At 42.3% G+C, this 17284-nt stretch overlaps 2 protein-coding genes across 2 annotated transcripts; one reads left to right on the top strand and one right to left on the bottom strand.

The window, feature by feature from the left end:
• The first annotated feature begins 226 nt into the window (after positions 1-226).
• Positions 227-2531, top strand: UQCC6 (ubiquinol-cytochrome c reductase complex assembly factor 6). Its single transcript, XM_082055137.1, has 2 exons — positions 227-476; positions 1883-2531. Exons 1-2 carry the CDS (start codon positions 369-371, stop codon positions 1976-1978), a joined length of 204 nt encoding a protein of 67 aa, XP_081911263.1. The 5' UTR covers positions 227-368; the 3' UTR covers positions 1979-2531.
• Positions 2532-6320: 3789 nt separating this feature from the next.
• Positions 6321-16831, bottom strand: HSP90B1 (heat shock protein 90 beta family member 1; the record flags this gene model as incomplete). Its single annotated transcript, XM_082073966.1, has 18 exons — positions 6321-6583; positions 7752-7856; positions 8415-8570; positions 8667-8745; positions 9145-9281; positions 9565-9810; positions 10048-10317; positions 10571-10636; positions 10725-10802; positions 10898-11035; positions 11669-11785; positions 12352-12471; positions 13149-13260; positions 14070-14401; positions 14768-14884; positions 14964-15105; positions 15751-15850; positions 16402-16831. The coding sequence occupies 18 exons, from the start codon at positions 16829-16831 to the stop codon at positions 6554-6556; spliced, it is 2775 nt and encodes a 924-aa protein (XP_081930092.1). The 3' UTR covers positions 6321-6553.
• Positions 16832-17284: the final 453 nt, after the last annotated feature.

Below are 17284 nucleotides of genomic sequence, written 5' to 3'. Positions count from 1 at the left end.
CGGGAGCGGCTGCTCGGGCGGTGGGAGGTGGCGGGCGGCTCAGCCGCGCCCGACGGGTAGCACCGCCGGCTCCCGCTGAGCCCCGCCGCGACCTCGGAGTTTCGGGCTTGCGTCACGACTTGCTTGCGTCATGACTTGCTGACGTCACCCGCAGCAGGGTACTCCTCCCCCCGAGGGCTGGGCCTGTCCCCCCCGCCGCCATGCTGTGGCCGCTCCGGAGGCGCGGGGCATGACGCACTTCCGGCGCGTTGCGTGTGTCGGTAGTCGGGGGCGCCGGGGCCGCGGCCCGTCCCGGGTTCTGCCGCCTCCGGGAGGCTTGTGGGAGCTCCTCGAGGAGAAGGCGCCGCCCCGGGCCCTCCCCCGCCGCCATGCCCGCCGGCGTGCCCTGGCCCACCTACCTGAAGACGCTGGCGGCCAGCATGCTGGCCATGTTCGCCGGCGCCGAGGTGGTGCACAGGTACTACCGGCCTGACCTTGTAAGTGCTCGGAGGGCGCTGCTCGCTCGTCGCGTTACTGCGACCGGTAGCGTGTGTGCCGGACGGAGGGTCACCTGTAGAGGTTTTGGGTAGAAAGATCTCGGGCCGACTGGAAAGAAACCGCTAGTCTTGGGAGCTGCCGTCAAACTGGTGACCTGGCACCGAGAGTAAAAAAGCCACGGAAACTTCTTGAGAAGGGGTTTCCACCGTGGGAAGTTGAGTTTTGAAGAGAGCGCTAAAGTAGCAAGAAGGCGCTATATTAGATTTAAATAGGCGGCTTACCCCTCTCCGCCCTCCCCCCCCCCCCCCCCCATAAGGGAGTGGAACATCTCCCTTATGAGGAAAGGCTGAGGGAGCTGGGGCTCTTTAGCTTGGAGGAGACTGAGGGGTGACCTCATTAATGTTTATAAATATGTAAAGGGGGAGTGTCATGAGGATGGAGCCAGGCTCTTCTCAGTGACAACCAATGATAGGACAAGGGGCAATGGGTATAAACTGGAACACAGGAGGTTCCATTCAAATTTGAGAAGAAACTTCTCAGTGAGGGTGCCAGAACACTGGAACAGGCTGCCCAGGAGGTTGTGGAGTCTCCTTCTCTGGAGACATTCAAAACCCACCTGGACACCTTCCTGTGTAACCTCATCTAGGTGTTCCTGCTCCGGCAAGGGGATTGGACTAGATGATCTTTCGAGGTCCCTTCCAGTCCCCAACATTCTGTGATTCTGTGATGATCGAAAGTTTACATTAGAAACAATGACAGTCAATCATGTCAATTTAAGCAATGAGGCTTAAGTCATGGATAGATGTGTAAGAATTTATGTATTTTAATAGTCTCCACTGTAGCCTTCATTACAGGCAAATAGGTGTATTCATTCAGAATGATCTACACCTCTTTAAACTACCATGAATTTTGAAGAGGTACAGTTCTTCAAATACCATGTGGCATCTTTTCCTTTTTTAAATTGTAATCTCTAGTTCCAGGGCTTAATTGCTAAAACAGAAAGGCAGAAGCAGTGAAACTTTTTCTTAATTCACCAGGAGAATGTGTGGAAACTTCAGCTGGTCCTTTAAAGCAATACTGTTACAGACGTCTCAACCAAACTTACTTTCCTAAATGGCAAAAAGAAGCTTTGTTTAAACAAACTGTCCGTTCTTCCTTTTTGTGGCCCTCTTTTTATTTTCAAACCATATTTTGCTACTTTGAAGTAAAAGTCAAATTACAAAAAGGTAATAGGTTTATTTTTAAGATGTTTTGTATGTACAAATTACACTCTGCTCAAAAAAGAGGGCAGTGAAACCACAATTTAGCCATAACACTGTGTCTTACAGAATATGCTAACTTCCTGGTTTGTGAGTTTAGTTTTTCTTCTGCCACAACACTGACTGTCTTTCTCTGTTTTTACCAGAGTATACCTGAGATACCTCCTAAGCCTGGAGAACTGAGAACAGAACTGTTGGGTCTAAAATCAAGATCAAGCGAAGCTCAGGCTTCACAACAGTGACTGGAATTTACTTATGTTGTGAAAACTAGAACTGATAAAATGTTTGTTCAGCTGTCTCAACTGCAAAGTCGACATGTGAAATCCTGTACTCCCTTAATACTTTGTTTCCTTTAAGCAGAGTTACAGGCAGTGTTAAAATGGTTATGTGCCAAAATTATTACAGCTTCCTATTGTTGACTGCAGTGTAAGTATCTTCAGAGTAAAAGATATAAACTCACATTGATGAGTCTGATGAAATTTGAAATTTCCAAGCTGATTAACAAGTAGAGGAAGTTTAGCATATTGAAAAGTCAAGCTTTTGTGGCCTTAATAAGCTTAACTGTTCACCTGTAGATACTGAAAAGTCGGCAAAAAGACTCTTTAACACAGTTTTGAAAGTGTTAAGACGCAGCTACTTCTATTGCAGTACGCCAGTCACTCAGAAGATCGTTCCTCTAATTGAGCGTATGCGTGATTTGCACTTCTTGCTATTTATTACATACACCTATTGCATATTCGTTTGTTTCTAGAGGTTAGTTAATGCATTAAACATAAATTATTTACATACCCTTGCCCTTTGCCAAATGTCCATCTTTGGTATTTGAGAGTCTTCATCAGGGATCTCTAGTGGTCCCCGGTATCTTCACAGCCTGGTACCCCCGTGGTGTCGGCTTCTTGAGCTCATTTCTTGATCATGCATATTGTCATTTTGTGCTGCTACCAAACAAAAGTCATGTAGTTCTTTCTTCATTTAGTGGAACATGCCGCTTTCCCAGCTTGCAAGCCAAGGACCTCCCACTTTGCCTCATGTCCAGCCTCTATAAAGCTCTTGTTTTCTGTTAGGCTCCTATTACATTATGCCTAGTCTTGCTACGTCAGGCCTAGTTTTGTTACATTATGCCTAGGGGTTTCTAAAAGATTTTTGTTCCTGTTATCAGTAGAACCCCACTTACCCATTAGCATTTGCCCCCTTTGTAAAACTTTAACTCAGTTTTCTGGATGTAACCCAGAACCTGGTACAGTAAGTGATGGGATGTACAAGTAAGAAAGATTGAGCACTTCTTGCAGTGGATGGACTCCTAGTGCTGGCTCACTGCTGCAACAGCACACACAGTTGCTTTCTGTTACTGACAGAAGTATAATTTGGTCCACTGTAAGGCTGGGGAGTATCTTACAGCTTGGTTGTGTTAGTGTAAATGGGGCAAGTGTGTACAGAATACAGTGAAATTATGTACATTTTGGGCATCCTCTGTTTACGGCTGATTTTGGTAGGTGTAAATAACAAAACTCTGAAATAAAAAGTGCAGGTTTACCTTTCAGTCCCAAAATAGGATCGCCACAAAGGTCTCACATGAGAAACTCAAGAAGACACACAAAGTCAACATCCTACAAAGATGGTAGGACAACCCTTTTCTGAGTGCTGTGCAGTAGAGCTTGTGAAGGTTGGGGATTGCCTTCCCTTAGGAAAGGTACCCAGAGGAGGCATGGGCTTCATCCCTGATTCTTACTCAGGTTTAACTCGGGAAAGAACAACCTAACAGATGAGCTGTTAAGGAAGAAAAAGCTTCCTCACTTCTACCAGTAAAGTACTTGGAGCTCTCGTAATAGCAGAGGGATCCAGAAAAGATCAGTGTAAGTGCTACTTTCACACCTGTTCCAGTTGTGAAGCTGTCATTTTATGTATGTTTTTATAAAAGTTGGAATTGCTTTTCCTAGGAAGAAAAGCTTATATTTCCTCTACACGTGCATCTGCTCTCACACAGTTTTACAACTTCTGGCTGATCTAGAAAAGCAGCTGAGGTGGGTTGAGATCTTCTCCTGCTCCTCTGTGCTCATGTGGACACTCAGGCTGCAGCCTGTACTTAGCATTACTACTCATCTCAGACACCTTTATCAATGATAGCAGCCATTGATAAAAAGGCTGCAAGTAAATCTCAGATGTTAAACCCAAATGAAATGAATCATTGAGAACATCTTACTAGTTGAAGTTCTGATGAAACTACTTTTTCCTTCACTGTACCTAAACAAAACTCAGATTGACAATCTTCCACGTCAGCATAAGACAAAGTCTATGGAAGGGACAAGACAGGGCAGTTTGGCAGTGGTTTGTTTCTGTTCTAACCAGAGCAGGAACAGCAGTTTTTCAGTTATCCCTTTAAAGAGCCAGGATTCACCAACCCTTCCCTTGTCACTCACATGTCAAGAGTATCACCTCTATCATTATGTTGCTGATTTGGCATGAAAGATGCTTTTCTCTTTTCTAAAGAGTATGTTTTGGTTTTTGTGTGGTGGTGGTGTTTCCTTTTGCTAGCCTTAGCTAGCACCAAGGGAACCATTCTCGTTGCCCATTTAGGAACAGCAAAGCTGATGATACATGATGTTTTAACAGTAGAACTCACGCCCCCAGAATTAGCAACACTGAAAGAAATAGCCCGTGTGACTAGGAGACACTTCTTCCAGCATTGACACTGTTTTACTTCACAGAGGAAAAAAAAAGCAAGCCTATAACTAGAGTTTGTGCTTATTAATAGCAAACACTTGTCACTCCAGGTTAGAGAAAGCAGCTGTACCACAGCTACATTGCACATGATATTCTCAGCTGAGGAAGAAGCACAAAGCATGACACAAGTGTGCTCCTTATTATGTCTGAAATTGGATCATGTCATCCTAAAACCCATCAAGGCATTCAGTCCTGCTTTCTACAGTTCTTTAAAGATAGAAGCTCTTGTGTGTTACACTTAATGCTCTTCTTCAGCTGTGTAACAGAGCAAAGTCTACAAGTAATTAACAGGTTAATAATACTCTAGCTAGCAACCCTACACTTCTGCTACTCTTCAGGTCACTAGCTGCAGCAGCACTCAACAATGCAGTAAGCCTGAGCCAGGTTTGCTACTCAGGCTGGTCAAACAGAAATACAGAAGGATGTGTACTGATGATAGAAGTTTATCACAAGAAGTGATATTCGAGGAATTATTAAATCAAAACCTCAGCAGCAGTTGATTACTACGGAGCACGAGACACAAGTTGCACTGCCACAGAAAGAGGACCATGCTTTAGATGGTGCACCTGCCCTACTCAGTAACTTAATAACAAAGGACTGCTTTGAAGGCTGCCATTGCTAGCTACTGAACTACAACTCCAGGGTTAAACCACTCAGCTCTAGTAACAAGAGGCTCTTATGGTGTATCTAAGATACTACTACAATGAGCAAGCCCCAAAACAATCCCAAACTCCCTCAAAAAACAAACAAACAAACAACCCACAACCCACCTGAACTCCCATTCTTTAAAGTCTCAAACAGCATACTTGAATAAAGCCAACATCTCTGTGTAAATCCTGACTCAAATAAACACATGGATACACAGCACTTGTATTTATTGCATGGAAACCTCACCAAAGTTCTGTTAATAAACCAGAAGAGTGGTTCTTAAGCAGAGGTGCTGTATAGAAGTACTATTCCTACGTACTTCTTCCACAGAGGAAGGCAAAAACCCCCATTTCAGTGTAAACACTTTCTACCAACCCTGTCAAGATGACTTCAAATAGAAGCACTAGTGAGAAAATGCAGAGCTTTCATCCAAACACTACAATGAAAGAAAATGAATAGAAGTGCTGCCTCCAGTTCAACCTGTCTAACATTCGGGTGTCAACAGATTTACCTTAAGTATTTACAGTGCTTTGCCATACTAAAGAGACACAGAACAAGAATGGAAGAGCATTAAGTGTAACACACAAGAGCTTCTATCTTTAAAGAACTGTAGAAAGCAGGACTGATCTGGCTACACAAGTTAAAGGCAGGGTTACCAAATACCATAGAGTATGGTATAAGCTCACAGGCAGTAAGCCACTTCTTGTGGTTGTTCTTCACAATTGAAGAAAATTCCTTTCACTACTCTCAGCTGTAAAAGGCACTACTGCCTACTCTGTACAGTAAAGCCACACAATTCAGTGCAAGCTGGCAGGGCTTCAGTTCCAGTGCTATTTTTAAATACCCCCCCATCTCATGTTTCTGAAGATGGCAGTAGATATGTAACTTCTTGAATACTTCTTTCAACTATCAAGGTCAGTACAGCTCTCATACCAGGTATAGAGGGTGTTTCAAAAAGATGGATCTCAGATGAAGTGACTTCAAATTGGGTCCATCTTTTTGAAACACCCTGTATTTTGGCTGAACAGCACAGCAGGGTAGCGCCAGACCTGACCATAGGCATACACTACACAGTTACATGTGGCTGTGCCAGCATGGAAAGGCACAAGGACTGCAAACTGCCTGTTGTATAAAGGACTTGAAGACTTAAGATGATCCCTTTGTTTCTTTGTGCTAGCCCAAAACATGAGCTTACTATGTAAAATTTAGAGTTAGTGGTGTTTGGGAACACTTTATTTTGTACATGACAAGATTTTACACCAAGTCAGTTAAATAATACAAATTTACATTCATGAGGAATGTCTTTAGAAAAGTGAACTTAAAAAAAAATCCTCCTTTACCCTTAAACCCCATACCATCCCTCAACATTTTACAGTGGAAAAAACCAAAACAATCTAATTCACATTCCCGCTTAATCCCCCCAATGCAGGACGGTAGTTGAGTGCAGCTTACAGTTCATCTTTCACATCTGTGGATTCCTGTGGAGACAAAGAGAGAATCAGAATCTTGCTTTTAAGTGGAAAAGGTCACAAGAGCTGTCCCACAAGAACTGAACCTAAACTACTCTTGATGCTTTCCAAAGCACTAACAGAAGTACTATAGCTTTTTAAGAAGGTAAAGTCAAACTTCTGTTCACATTATGGCATGTTAAGCCTTTGCTATTAACAGAAAAATATTTTTCAGTATGCTCAAATGTTAGCAGTAGCTCTAGTGTGCTATTTGCTCTTTAATGCTTTCTAAGCTATCTTTCAAGCATGGTATTAGTACTGTTAATAGCCCTGTTCTACTTGACTGCAGAACTAGGAAGCACATCATTTGCCAAGTCAGTAGTCAGAAACTTTAATCTGCAAGTGAGCTAATCCAAGAAATACAACATAACTTTGCTCCTTTATAATATATTACTGTATTTTCAGGTTATACTGTTGTGTAAACACAACAGTAATGGCATCAAAACTAAGTAGATAGAGTACAATAAGCATTGTTACTCAAATTTATACCCTTAGGTAATCTGACATTTAACAGTAGGCAAGTCCATATCTAAAAGTTCTATATTTGTGCTAGTCACCACATGTAATCTTGCAGGACTCTTCCAAAAGCATCTGAGAAAGCAAGTCCATTGGGACCACCTAACTTTAAAAGTTAATATTATCAAGAAACTGGTATATCCATCAAGATAGTATTAAAACCGCAGACATTAGAAAAGGGAAGGCTGGCTTCACACAACAGTTGAATTGTTTAGAGGTAGTGGTGTTGTCTGTAGTGTTGCTGTCCATTTGTACTGTAAGTATTTGAAACTATGCTCTTGCCAATTTGTTGACATTATTGCCCACAAGCTGTGTGTAACATTAAGTCAACCACAGAGGATTTGCTGCTGTTTTCTTGTCATAGAGCACTCTTTTACAATCTCTTAAGCTTAATTTACCTCCAAATTGGAATATATCCAAGTGTTTTCTTCTCACAATATAGTTTGACAGGGAATGAAATGTCATTTGTACTGGAGTTTTTTGCCCTTTAAGAAACACTTGGAAAACCTCACATTAAAAACTAGTGTTGTGAAAGGCAAAGTGAACAAATTTGTTGCCAGCAAGCACTACAGACAAAACTGCACATAAACATTGTTAAGAAGAGTCAAGCTTGAGACCTTACCTTCTGTGTTTCACTGTCTTCAGCTTCAGCATCAGCATCCACCTCCTCTTCATCTTGCTCTGCCTCCTCAGCTGCATCTTCAGGCTCTTCAGGTTCCTCCTCCACCTGCGGGAAAGTCACAAGCAATTTGCTTTATTTGCCTACTATATGTTCACTAGTTGTGGACTAGCTAAATACAGGCTATGGAACTATTCACTACAAATTCCTACCATTTGCCCCAAGCTACCTGATGAAGAAACAAAGTTCTGTTTAGCACTGAAATGCTGTCATACCTCCTCTGGCAAGAAACCCTCTTAAGTTCTTGCACAGCCTAATAAGAACCGGTATTATTTATACCCGCTTATGAATTTCTCCATTAATGAGATAGGCACATGTGCCTTTGGCCTCTCATTTACTCCCACAGAACTACAACTTAATTAAGAACAGGACTTGAGAGGCATAATCAAGGAGCAGAATCCCAAGCAACTTGAAAGAAGAGTGGAAGGGAAGACATAAGCATGAAGTACAGACCCATCAGCTTCCCACCCAGATACTTGAACTGGGCTCCTGGTGGCCCACCTAGGTGTAAGGTAGATGCATTTCATTTTATGCAAGTCTGTCAAGTATCTGCTTTTTAAGAAATACCAGCAATAATTACCAGCCCCAAACTGAAGGCAAACTAACCTTTGCATCCAGGTCAATGTTTAAACTTAAACGAAGCATCCTTTCTATTCTGTCTCCATATTCCTTAGTGTCTGGTAACATGTATCCCGATCTCAAAGTTGCTGTTTCAAACAATACCACTGCAAGATCTGAAACTGTTTTGTCATCTTCATTTTCCTAATGTTGAAGAGCATTAAAAGAAAACCAAACACAACTGTTAACTAGGTTGTATGCAGCCAAGTAGTCAGTATTTCCCTACTGTTATTTGTTTACCTTGACTCGTCTTAGCATGTCCTTGATCAGCGGATGCCTGGGGTTGATTTCAAATGTCTTCTTTTGGCTGGCATAGTAACTGAAAAGAAGTTATATCTCTAAGTTAGAAAGTACAGGACTCAGCTACATCATTAAACCCATGAATACTGACTACAGTCACAGTGACAAGTGTATTCCTCCCCCAGCCCCACTTTACTACTAGCTTAACTCTAAAACGCATTGAAGTTACTAATACAGTTCATATTATCTTGTCACCAAATGACAGATAGCAAAGGCCACTGACAAGTCTTGCTCACCAGTCAGTTTTACATATGGGCCTTTGAAATAACAAGACTATGATGGAAAATGCAACTTGCTTTGAAGTGACCTAAAAATGTGAAGAATCATCTGAACCAGATGGAAGCTTGGTCTGCCTACCCTAAGCAAGAGAGGTAATCAACTACATATCACATCTGCCACTACAGAACTGAAAGCTTACTTTGTAGATATATCCTTCCCAGTTTGGTAAGCTTGTGCCTTCATGATTCTTTCCATGTTACCAGACCATCCATACTGACTGGCCACAAGAGCACAGGGAGATTCAGTTAAACGCTGTGATAGCACAGCTTTTTCAATCTGTAGAAAATAAACCCATTAATGTTAGTTTACAGAGTTAACAGCTTAAACAGACAATAAAACAAACAACTGACATATTGTCACTTCAGTTATTTTATGAAAGCTCTAAGATGACATCCTAACACATTATCTTCCTAAAATAAAGGTATTAAACATGTTTATTTATCCATAGAAAGACAGAAAAGCTACTATTGTCAAGCCTACCTGCAAAGAACCTGCAAGGTGTGTTGCAGCAAGTACAACATATACTATATGTAATGCTTATTTGTCAATAACATTTTACCTTGTCTTTTAGAGCTTTGTCCTTCATCCAGTTTAGGAGAGGTTCAAATTCCTTTTCCAAGGCCTCCCGACTCTCCTTAGACTTTTCACTTTCTTCAAACTTAACTCCTTCTTTTGCTACATTCTGAAACCTTTTCCCATCAAACTCTGGCAGAGCCTGAATACAGTATTCATCTACAGGTTCAGTCAGATAAATGACTTCATAGCCCTTTTTCAGAAGACGTTCCACAAACGGTGAGGACTCAGCCTAAGATGACAAAGCATGTCAGATTCCAGTTTAATTGCATTGGTACCAGCAGCTATCAAAACCTGTAGAACTATTAGACAAGTGTTGGTACAAGGAAAACTGAACTGCAGTAGTAACATAAGCATGGAGTCTCCACATTTATAGCAAATAAACAGTTCACAATGTTTATGGGACTATTTTTTACTAGAAGTCCTAGTATTTTTTCCCCGTTCCCGCTTGCTTCCACACTCAACGTACCTCCTTTCTGCTGGCACCTGCCATGAAATAAATTTTGTCTTGCTTCTCTTTCATTCTTTCCACATACTGGTCAAGACTTGTGAGGTTGCTTTCATGATGAGAAGACTGGAAGCGAAGAAGTTTAGCCAGTCGTGTGCGATTGGAGTGATCCTCAATAACTCCAAGCTTCACATTAGTACCAAACTCTTTCCAGAAAGTGTCATTGTATTTTTCTTCTGCAATTTTCTTGATCATATCAAGAGTTTTGCGAACAAGTTTCTTTCTGATCACCTAAAAAATTAGCAATACCAAATTATAACAATAAGCACTTGGGAGCACCCTCAATTCAAAACCACTGCAAAGGATGGATTCAAGACACTTAGATCTGAAGTGAACAGAGGTAGTCTGAAAATAGCAGCACTTGGGTTTCCTATATTTAATTCAACACTCCTTATATCAAGTAAAATTAATCAAGTTGTTATTCTTCTAAATCTCACTACTGTCATGTGTTTACAATGAAGGAATTGAAGATCAATTAGCTTACCTTTAACAATTTATGCTGCTGAAGTGTTTCACGAGATACATTCAAAGGAAGATCATCAGAATCCACCTAATTGAGGAAGAAACTTAATTATAGCTAACAGTATTTGAAGGTTAAGAAAAATAAAAAAATTACAAGTAAGACTTGTAATACTTACAACACCCTTAACAAAGTTCAGATATTTGGGCATCATGTCATGGAAGTCATCAGTGATGAACACTCTTCGAACATAGAGCTGAATTACAAAAGAAAACAGCAGTCAGGTTATGTTTGCGTGTTTTTTTTTTTTAAAGACAGAAATCCATATAGCCACACACTTGCTTCTCCTACCTTAATGAAATCACTTTTTTTGGATCCATATTCATCAAACAGGCCACGTGGAGCAGAATTAGGAACAAACAGGATGGATTTGAAAGTTACTTCCCCTTCAGCAGTGAAGTGGATGTAAGCCATTGGGTCATCATGCTCCTGTGAAGAGAGAATTCTTTTAGTTGACATGGGAAAGATACCAGTGAGTAAACACATTTCCAGTAATAGCACAAGTTTGCCAAATAAGTACAATTATTTTACACCTAAGCTATCTAACCATGCTTTGCTAGAATCTATTATGGAGACAAAAGTTCCAGATTCAGACCTACTTACTTTTTTAACAAGACAACCACCAAAACATAACCAATATAGTATTTACAGCACAGTAAGAGACTCACAGGTAACACACTATACTGTATTTACACACCAAGACAAAGCTGTTTCTAGCAAGCCGTATCTTCCCATTTCTCCTACCATGTACAACACAAACATCAGACTAAAAAAAATTTGCTATTAAAATTTAAGCCCATCAGTAAGCTCTGTATGAGCTGGAATGTATTACTTCACAAACCTAGGCCACCCATCCCTTAGGTGACCTTCTCTCTTGAAAAAAATAATAGTTCCTGACCGAGATGCTACCACTTCTAGGCTCTCTGCAATTTAGTTTATCTACTGAAGGCAATTAGTTATTTCTTCAGAAATAGCCCATCCTGTAAGCACTGAGTTTTGTTTATGCAGCACACATTATAGCTAACTTCTTGCTTTGGAACAATTTTGAGGCTCCAAACTTACCTTGGAAAAAGTTTTGTAAAAAGCTTTGTATTCATCTTCTTCAACTTCTTTAGATGGTCTCTGCCAGATCGGTTTTATGTCATTCATGAGCTCCCAATCCCAAACAGTCTTTTCAACCTAGGTATGTAAACACCATAGTATAATTTCAGGTTAGGTCAGTGAAAGAAACTCTGAGCCTAAGTCTTAAAATACCATGTCAAAAAGACATGCTCTTTCTAATCTACAAAATAAATTATGCAAGCCTAGATAATTTAAGTATACACATTAGTGTAACACATGGGAACGAAACCTAAGTCTATGGTATGCCCTATGTACATTTAACACATTCACTTAGTATTTCTGTTCCACTGCCATGCTGAAAAAAGCTTTCCAGCAGTGTATGCTCAATTTAAACCAGTCAGTGTCAAATTACTGAAGTCCACTACTGTTTCAAACAGTTTGCTCAAGTATCTATAATTAGCTCTGCGACCATTGCCTCTGCAAGGCTATTGTCAGTCATTTGACTAACACCAACAGTCTGTTTTGTTCACAATTCTTTTTCCTGACAATATGTCTAACTGCATGTTACAGGACTGCTGTTTGAAAGCACACACATTACTGAAGTGCACCTCTGGAAGACCGCCTATGAAAATGGCTGAACTACCTGACAAGAGTTACAAAACCTCAAGTCTGACAAATCTTACCTTCTTAGTTTTTGGTTTCTTTTCGTCCTCCTCTTCTTCAACTGCAGCTTCATCATCATCATCTGTTTCTTCTTTCTCCTTTGCTTCCTCCTCTTCAATCGGTTCTTCAACAGTTTCTGTCTAAAGAGACAATTGAAAGTTGGGACTTGGACTGCTTGCCTTCCTAACAGGTATATCTTCTAGTATTCTCTCAAACAACTTAATCTCTCAGAGCACTAGTTTAACTTGTGTTATTTGCCTACTGCAAGTTTTTTCTATAGATAGCTAGGTTTTCATAGTTCCATTTTTCATGAATACATGCTTTCTTTGAATACACTGGAAGACCACTGTACTCAAATTGCTTTTTCCATATATTTACACATAATGCTAGTCAGAGACTTGGGCGATTTCAAGTTAGTACTACATCAAAACAGCAGAAGAACAGGTGTAAAAAGTTAGGACACTGCCCTGTTTTTCAGAAGGACACCTAATCATGGCCTTGCTTGAGACCTTACCAAAGCTTTCAACTACCAAAGAGAGCCAGTGGAATAAAGATCTTTCTTAGTAATTAGCACAGTCTTGTACCTTTTGGTAAAGTTGAGTTAGAACAAAAGTGCCTTGAAAGTTTTAGAAACACATTAATTTTAGGAGAACTAATAACTAGTAAAATACTAGCCAGAAGTGTAGGGAATGGAATAATTTTGGAAATTAAATACACATAAGTTCCATAGCATGGCCTCATCCTTTCTGAAATACCTGGCCAGACATTTTTCACAATCAAAGCTCATACTGTGTGATGCCCAATTAAATATACTTACCTTGCTGCTCCACACATATATGGGGAAGTTTATGAACTGTGAGTATTTCTTTACTAGATTTTTAACAGTATCCAGCTCAAGATAATCAGATGCTTCCTCCTTCAAGACAAGGCTAAAAGAAAAAAAACACACCCAAATTTCAATCAAAGTGCTTGACACGTATTCTGAAATAGTTTTACAGGAGCAGATGCATTTTCCTGCTATTGCAGCTATAGTATTTCAGATTTATGCAAATGAGCTTTTACTAGCTCAGCTGCAAATATCTCTTAAAATATCCAACTCCTACTGAACTGCTCCATGAGAAGGGATACTTTTTTTCAACAGTTGGAGTAGGACACAATATCCCGAAGTCTAAATGAGAACTTCCTATCGATACTTATCAGGACCTTGGTGCACTCTCAGTGACTTTTCTTGGAACTAGAACACCAAAATTAAACTTTTTTATACTAAGCACCTTTTTCGGTAAGAAGTCCTCTGAACCCAGATCAAATCAATTTTTCTGCTCACGAAAGTGATGCAAATAGGACTGTCAAATTACCTCTAGTTTGAGATTTGCATCAAACCAGTCTCACTGGTATGTAAACAGCAGCCAGTTTCCAGCTCCCTGTAGAGCTTTTGATGGGCCACAGTCATGTGAGGAACTGCCCTCTGCAGGGAGCTGAACTGTCTGGAATTACTTGACAGTTACTTGTCAAGATGTTCATGGTTTTCTCAGTTCATCTAATGGAATGTGATGCAAACTACATTATTGCTCCACATTTCTTTTGGATGCATGTAATAGTTTGCATGTTTCTATTAAACTGAAAAGCTTTATTAGAAGAACGAAACAATATTGAGCCAGAATGCTAAAGTCATCCACATCTTCCAATGAGCAAAATGTACACACACAACATTTTAAATTCAAATAAACTTGATACTTACGTTATGGTTGTGCCACGTCCTAAAGTGTTTCCTCTTGGGTCATTAATCACAGAGAATTCATTTGAATCTGACTCCCAAATATGTTGAGTATCATTGTTGTGTTTTGATGTGACAATAACTCTGTCTGCTACTAAGAAAGCAGAATAAAAGCCAACACCGAACTGGCCAATTAACTCAGATGTTGACTGGCTATCATCCTGCATTTCAGTCATCTTGTTTAAGAATTCACTTGTACCAGACTTTGCAATGGTACCCAGGTTTTTAACTAACTCCTCTTTTGTCATGCCAATACCCGTATCCGTGACATGAAGCATGTTCTTCTCTTTATCACACTGGAAGAAAGCAAAGAGAAAGACGCAGTCTGATTTCACTTTGAATCTTGATACATAATACACTGCCACAGAAAACTGGTGAGAAGCAGATACTAAAATTCAAACATGCCTGGCTACAATAAATCCAATTTGCAGCAACTACATAAGACTTATCATCAAATTATTTCAATACTTCAGTTACGCTTTATAGAATCAGAAATTTATTTTCACCATTAAAAGTAGTCTTTAATAAATATTAATTGCAAGGGTCCAGATGTGGTCCTAGTTTGTATTTGCATCACTACTAAGCCAAAAATTTAGACTTTTTTTTTTTGCATTCCCCTCACCAGTCCTAAGTAAGAGATGATTGTACCTAATGTTTCTTACCTTGATTTTGACAGTAAGTTCCTCATTACCAGCAAGAGCATTTTCATCAGTTAAGGATATTAACCGTATCTTGTCTAAAGCATCTGAAGCATTTGAAATAAGTTCCCTCAGAAAGATCTGAAATAGAAAACAGTTGTCAGAAATTCCAGAACACACATTACCAGTAGAACACTTAAGAACTGTTTATGGTACTAACCTCTTTGTTTTTGTATAAAGAATTGATAATAAGTTTCATCATTCTGTTCACTTCTGCTTGAAATGCAAACTTCTCAGATTTTTCTCTGATCTCTTTGATCTGGGAGGCATTTAGGCCATCTAGCTGGATAGCTTCTTCCTCTCTGTTAGGACAATGAAAACATGTCAAGTAATCTTGTTCACATACAGTATCACTGATTTTATCATCTAGCAGCAGCAGTTATAGTCTAGTTAGAACAACAGTGAGATCCTTAATCACTGACCAAGCCCCAAAGTTAATGATCAAATGAGATACACACAAGAGTGGCTATCTTCAACTGCAACTTGAGTGAAAATCCATGCTTGCAAGTAAGGCTTTTTTCCTAAAAGGCAATCCAGGGAAGAATACAGGTATGTCAAAACTACTGTAATCCTCAGTATGTGATATACCTCACATGAGGTCAGGTGGTTCATAGACATAAAGCTATTTCATTAGTAAACACTAAGCCAACACCATTTACCACATGCAAGAGTAACCCCCTATTAATTCATTGGTTTTTATACAACTTACGTTAGCCAAAACCAAGTTGAGTATTTCTGAATGCAAGTTCTCAGGCTCACTTCTGTTTTCAAGGAAATAGTATTTGCCAGATATATTTAATTTCTCCTGGCTAACCAGATCTCTCTTTTGTGTAGTGTTCACCCCTTATGTCTGAGGCTTCAGGCACTACTGATGCTCTAACTTATTGTTAAGTAAGAGGAAACCTTAACATTCCAAAACTAACTCATGCAAAACCCCACGTACTAACCTTTGAACAACTTCATCATCTGTTCGAGACCCTTCTCTGCTTTTACCCAAGTCATCTTCCACAGTCCCGTCCACATCCACCTCATCAGCTCTAACGGACACTGGGAAAACAAGGAATCATACGATCTGAGCCTGATCCGCCCCAAACACAAAAGTTCTCTGCTTACCCCTCCCCAAGGGCTTCGGCTCAGTTTCGTCCCTCCGCCCCCACTCCCCGAAATAACTTCAGCCCAACCTGAGGCACCGGCGATGAGGGAAGGGGAGGGGCGCACCCCCCGCCCACCCTCCGCCGCCGCCCGCGGCGGCGCATGAGCCGCGTTACACGTACCGTCCCCCTCCCCCCGCTCCCTGCGGAGCGGCTGCGGCCACAGTCCGCGGACAGACGAGCCAGGGGGCCGCTTTCCCCCTCCCCTCCGTACACCAGCACGTAGAAGACCGGAAACAACTGAGAAAGAGGGGACCCCTCCACCCCTCAGCCGCCAAGGGCCCAACTTCGCCTCTCGTCACCCTCCATCTCCTCCACCCCAGCAAAAAGGGGGGGACAGAGGAGGGGGGTGGGGGGGGAAGGAAGGGGAGGGCGCTGTTGACCGAGGCCTCTCACCCCCCTCAACCACCACCCGCCAGAAGCTTCTAGAAGCGCGCGGGCACTTACCGGCCAGGAGCAGCGTGCACGCCAGAGCGAGCGCCCACACCGACTTCATGGCGACGTAGGCTGCGCTCGCAGAAGAGAACAGCCCCAAGCGCCCCGGCCCCGCGCTGCCGATGCTGCTGCCGCCACCACCACCAGCCTCAGCCCCCTCCTCCCCACCACTGAGCCTGCTGGCGCGGCCGCGGCCCTCCCCCTCCGCCTTATCAACGCGGGGCGCTGGGGGACGGGGGGAGCCGCTCCGCCGCTGGCCAATTGGAACGTACCACGCCAAACATGCAGCCAATGGAAAGGCTGGAGGGAAGGGCCAGGAGTTATAGTCGCCAATCGTGGGTTTCCATGTGCGGTTTCCTGCGGACGGAGCGTGGCCGGCGCCGATTGGCTGGGCGGAGGTGGCGCTTGGCCAATCGTTTCCGCGGAGGGGTTTAACGGGCATGGTCTCTTGTTATTTTTTTAACGAATAAACCGTTAACGTTTAACGCGGAGGCCACACGGGCAGCAGCCGCCGCGGCCGTGTCCAGGAGTGATAAGGACAGTCCTCGCATGGGAGGCAAGCTCCGACCACTTCCGGGGCACCCGGGATGTTTAACCGTGGAGCTGGTTGCTATGGCAACGGGCACTTCCGGTCGTGGCGGCCAGCCGCAACCTCGGGTACTAAAGATGAGCGAAATGTTGCGGGTAGCGCAACCTATAAACGATGCAGACGAGCGGCGGGAGCAGCGCCAGTCCCGAGCCGCTGCCGGCAGAGAAAAGGCGGCTCTGGCGTGCCCCTCCCGTCAGCCCCGGTGGACGGGTGTCCCGCCCCCTACGGCGGCAGCGGTGCGAGGCAGCCGATGGGCGCATGCGCCGTTGTGCCGCGTTGCATGCCGGGAGTTGCAGTCCACATCGG

Source organism: Streptopelia decaocto, assembly GCF_964273445.1.
Source record: "Streptopelia decaocto genome assembly, chromosome: 1".
Taxonomy (NCBI): Eukaryota; Metazoa; Chordata; class Aves; order Columbiformes; family Columbidae; genus Streptopelia; species Streptopelia decaocto.
This window is presented reverse-complemented; position numbering and strand designations above follow the sequence as displayed.

Coding starts and splice junctions, on each gene's coding strand:
- UQCC6 (XM_082055137.1), top strand. CDS start 369: ATGCCCGCCGGCGTGCCCTGGCCCACCTACCTGAAGACGCTGGCGGCC. Junction 477..1,882: donor GGTACTACCGGCCTGACCTT/GTAAGTGCTCGG, acceptor TGTTTTTACCAG/AGTATACCTGAGATACCTCC.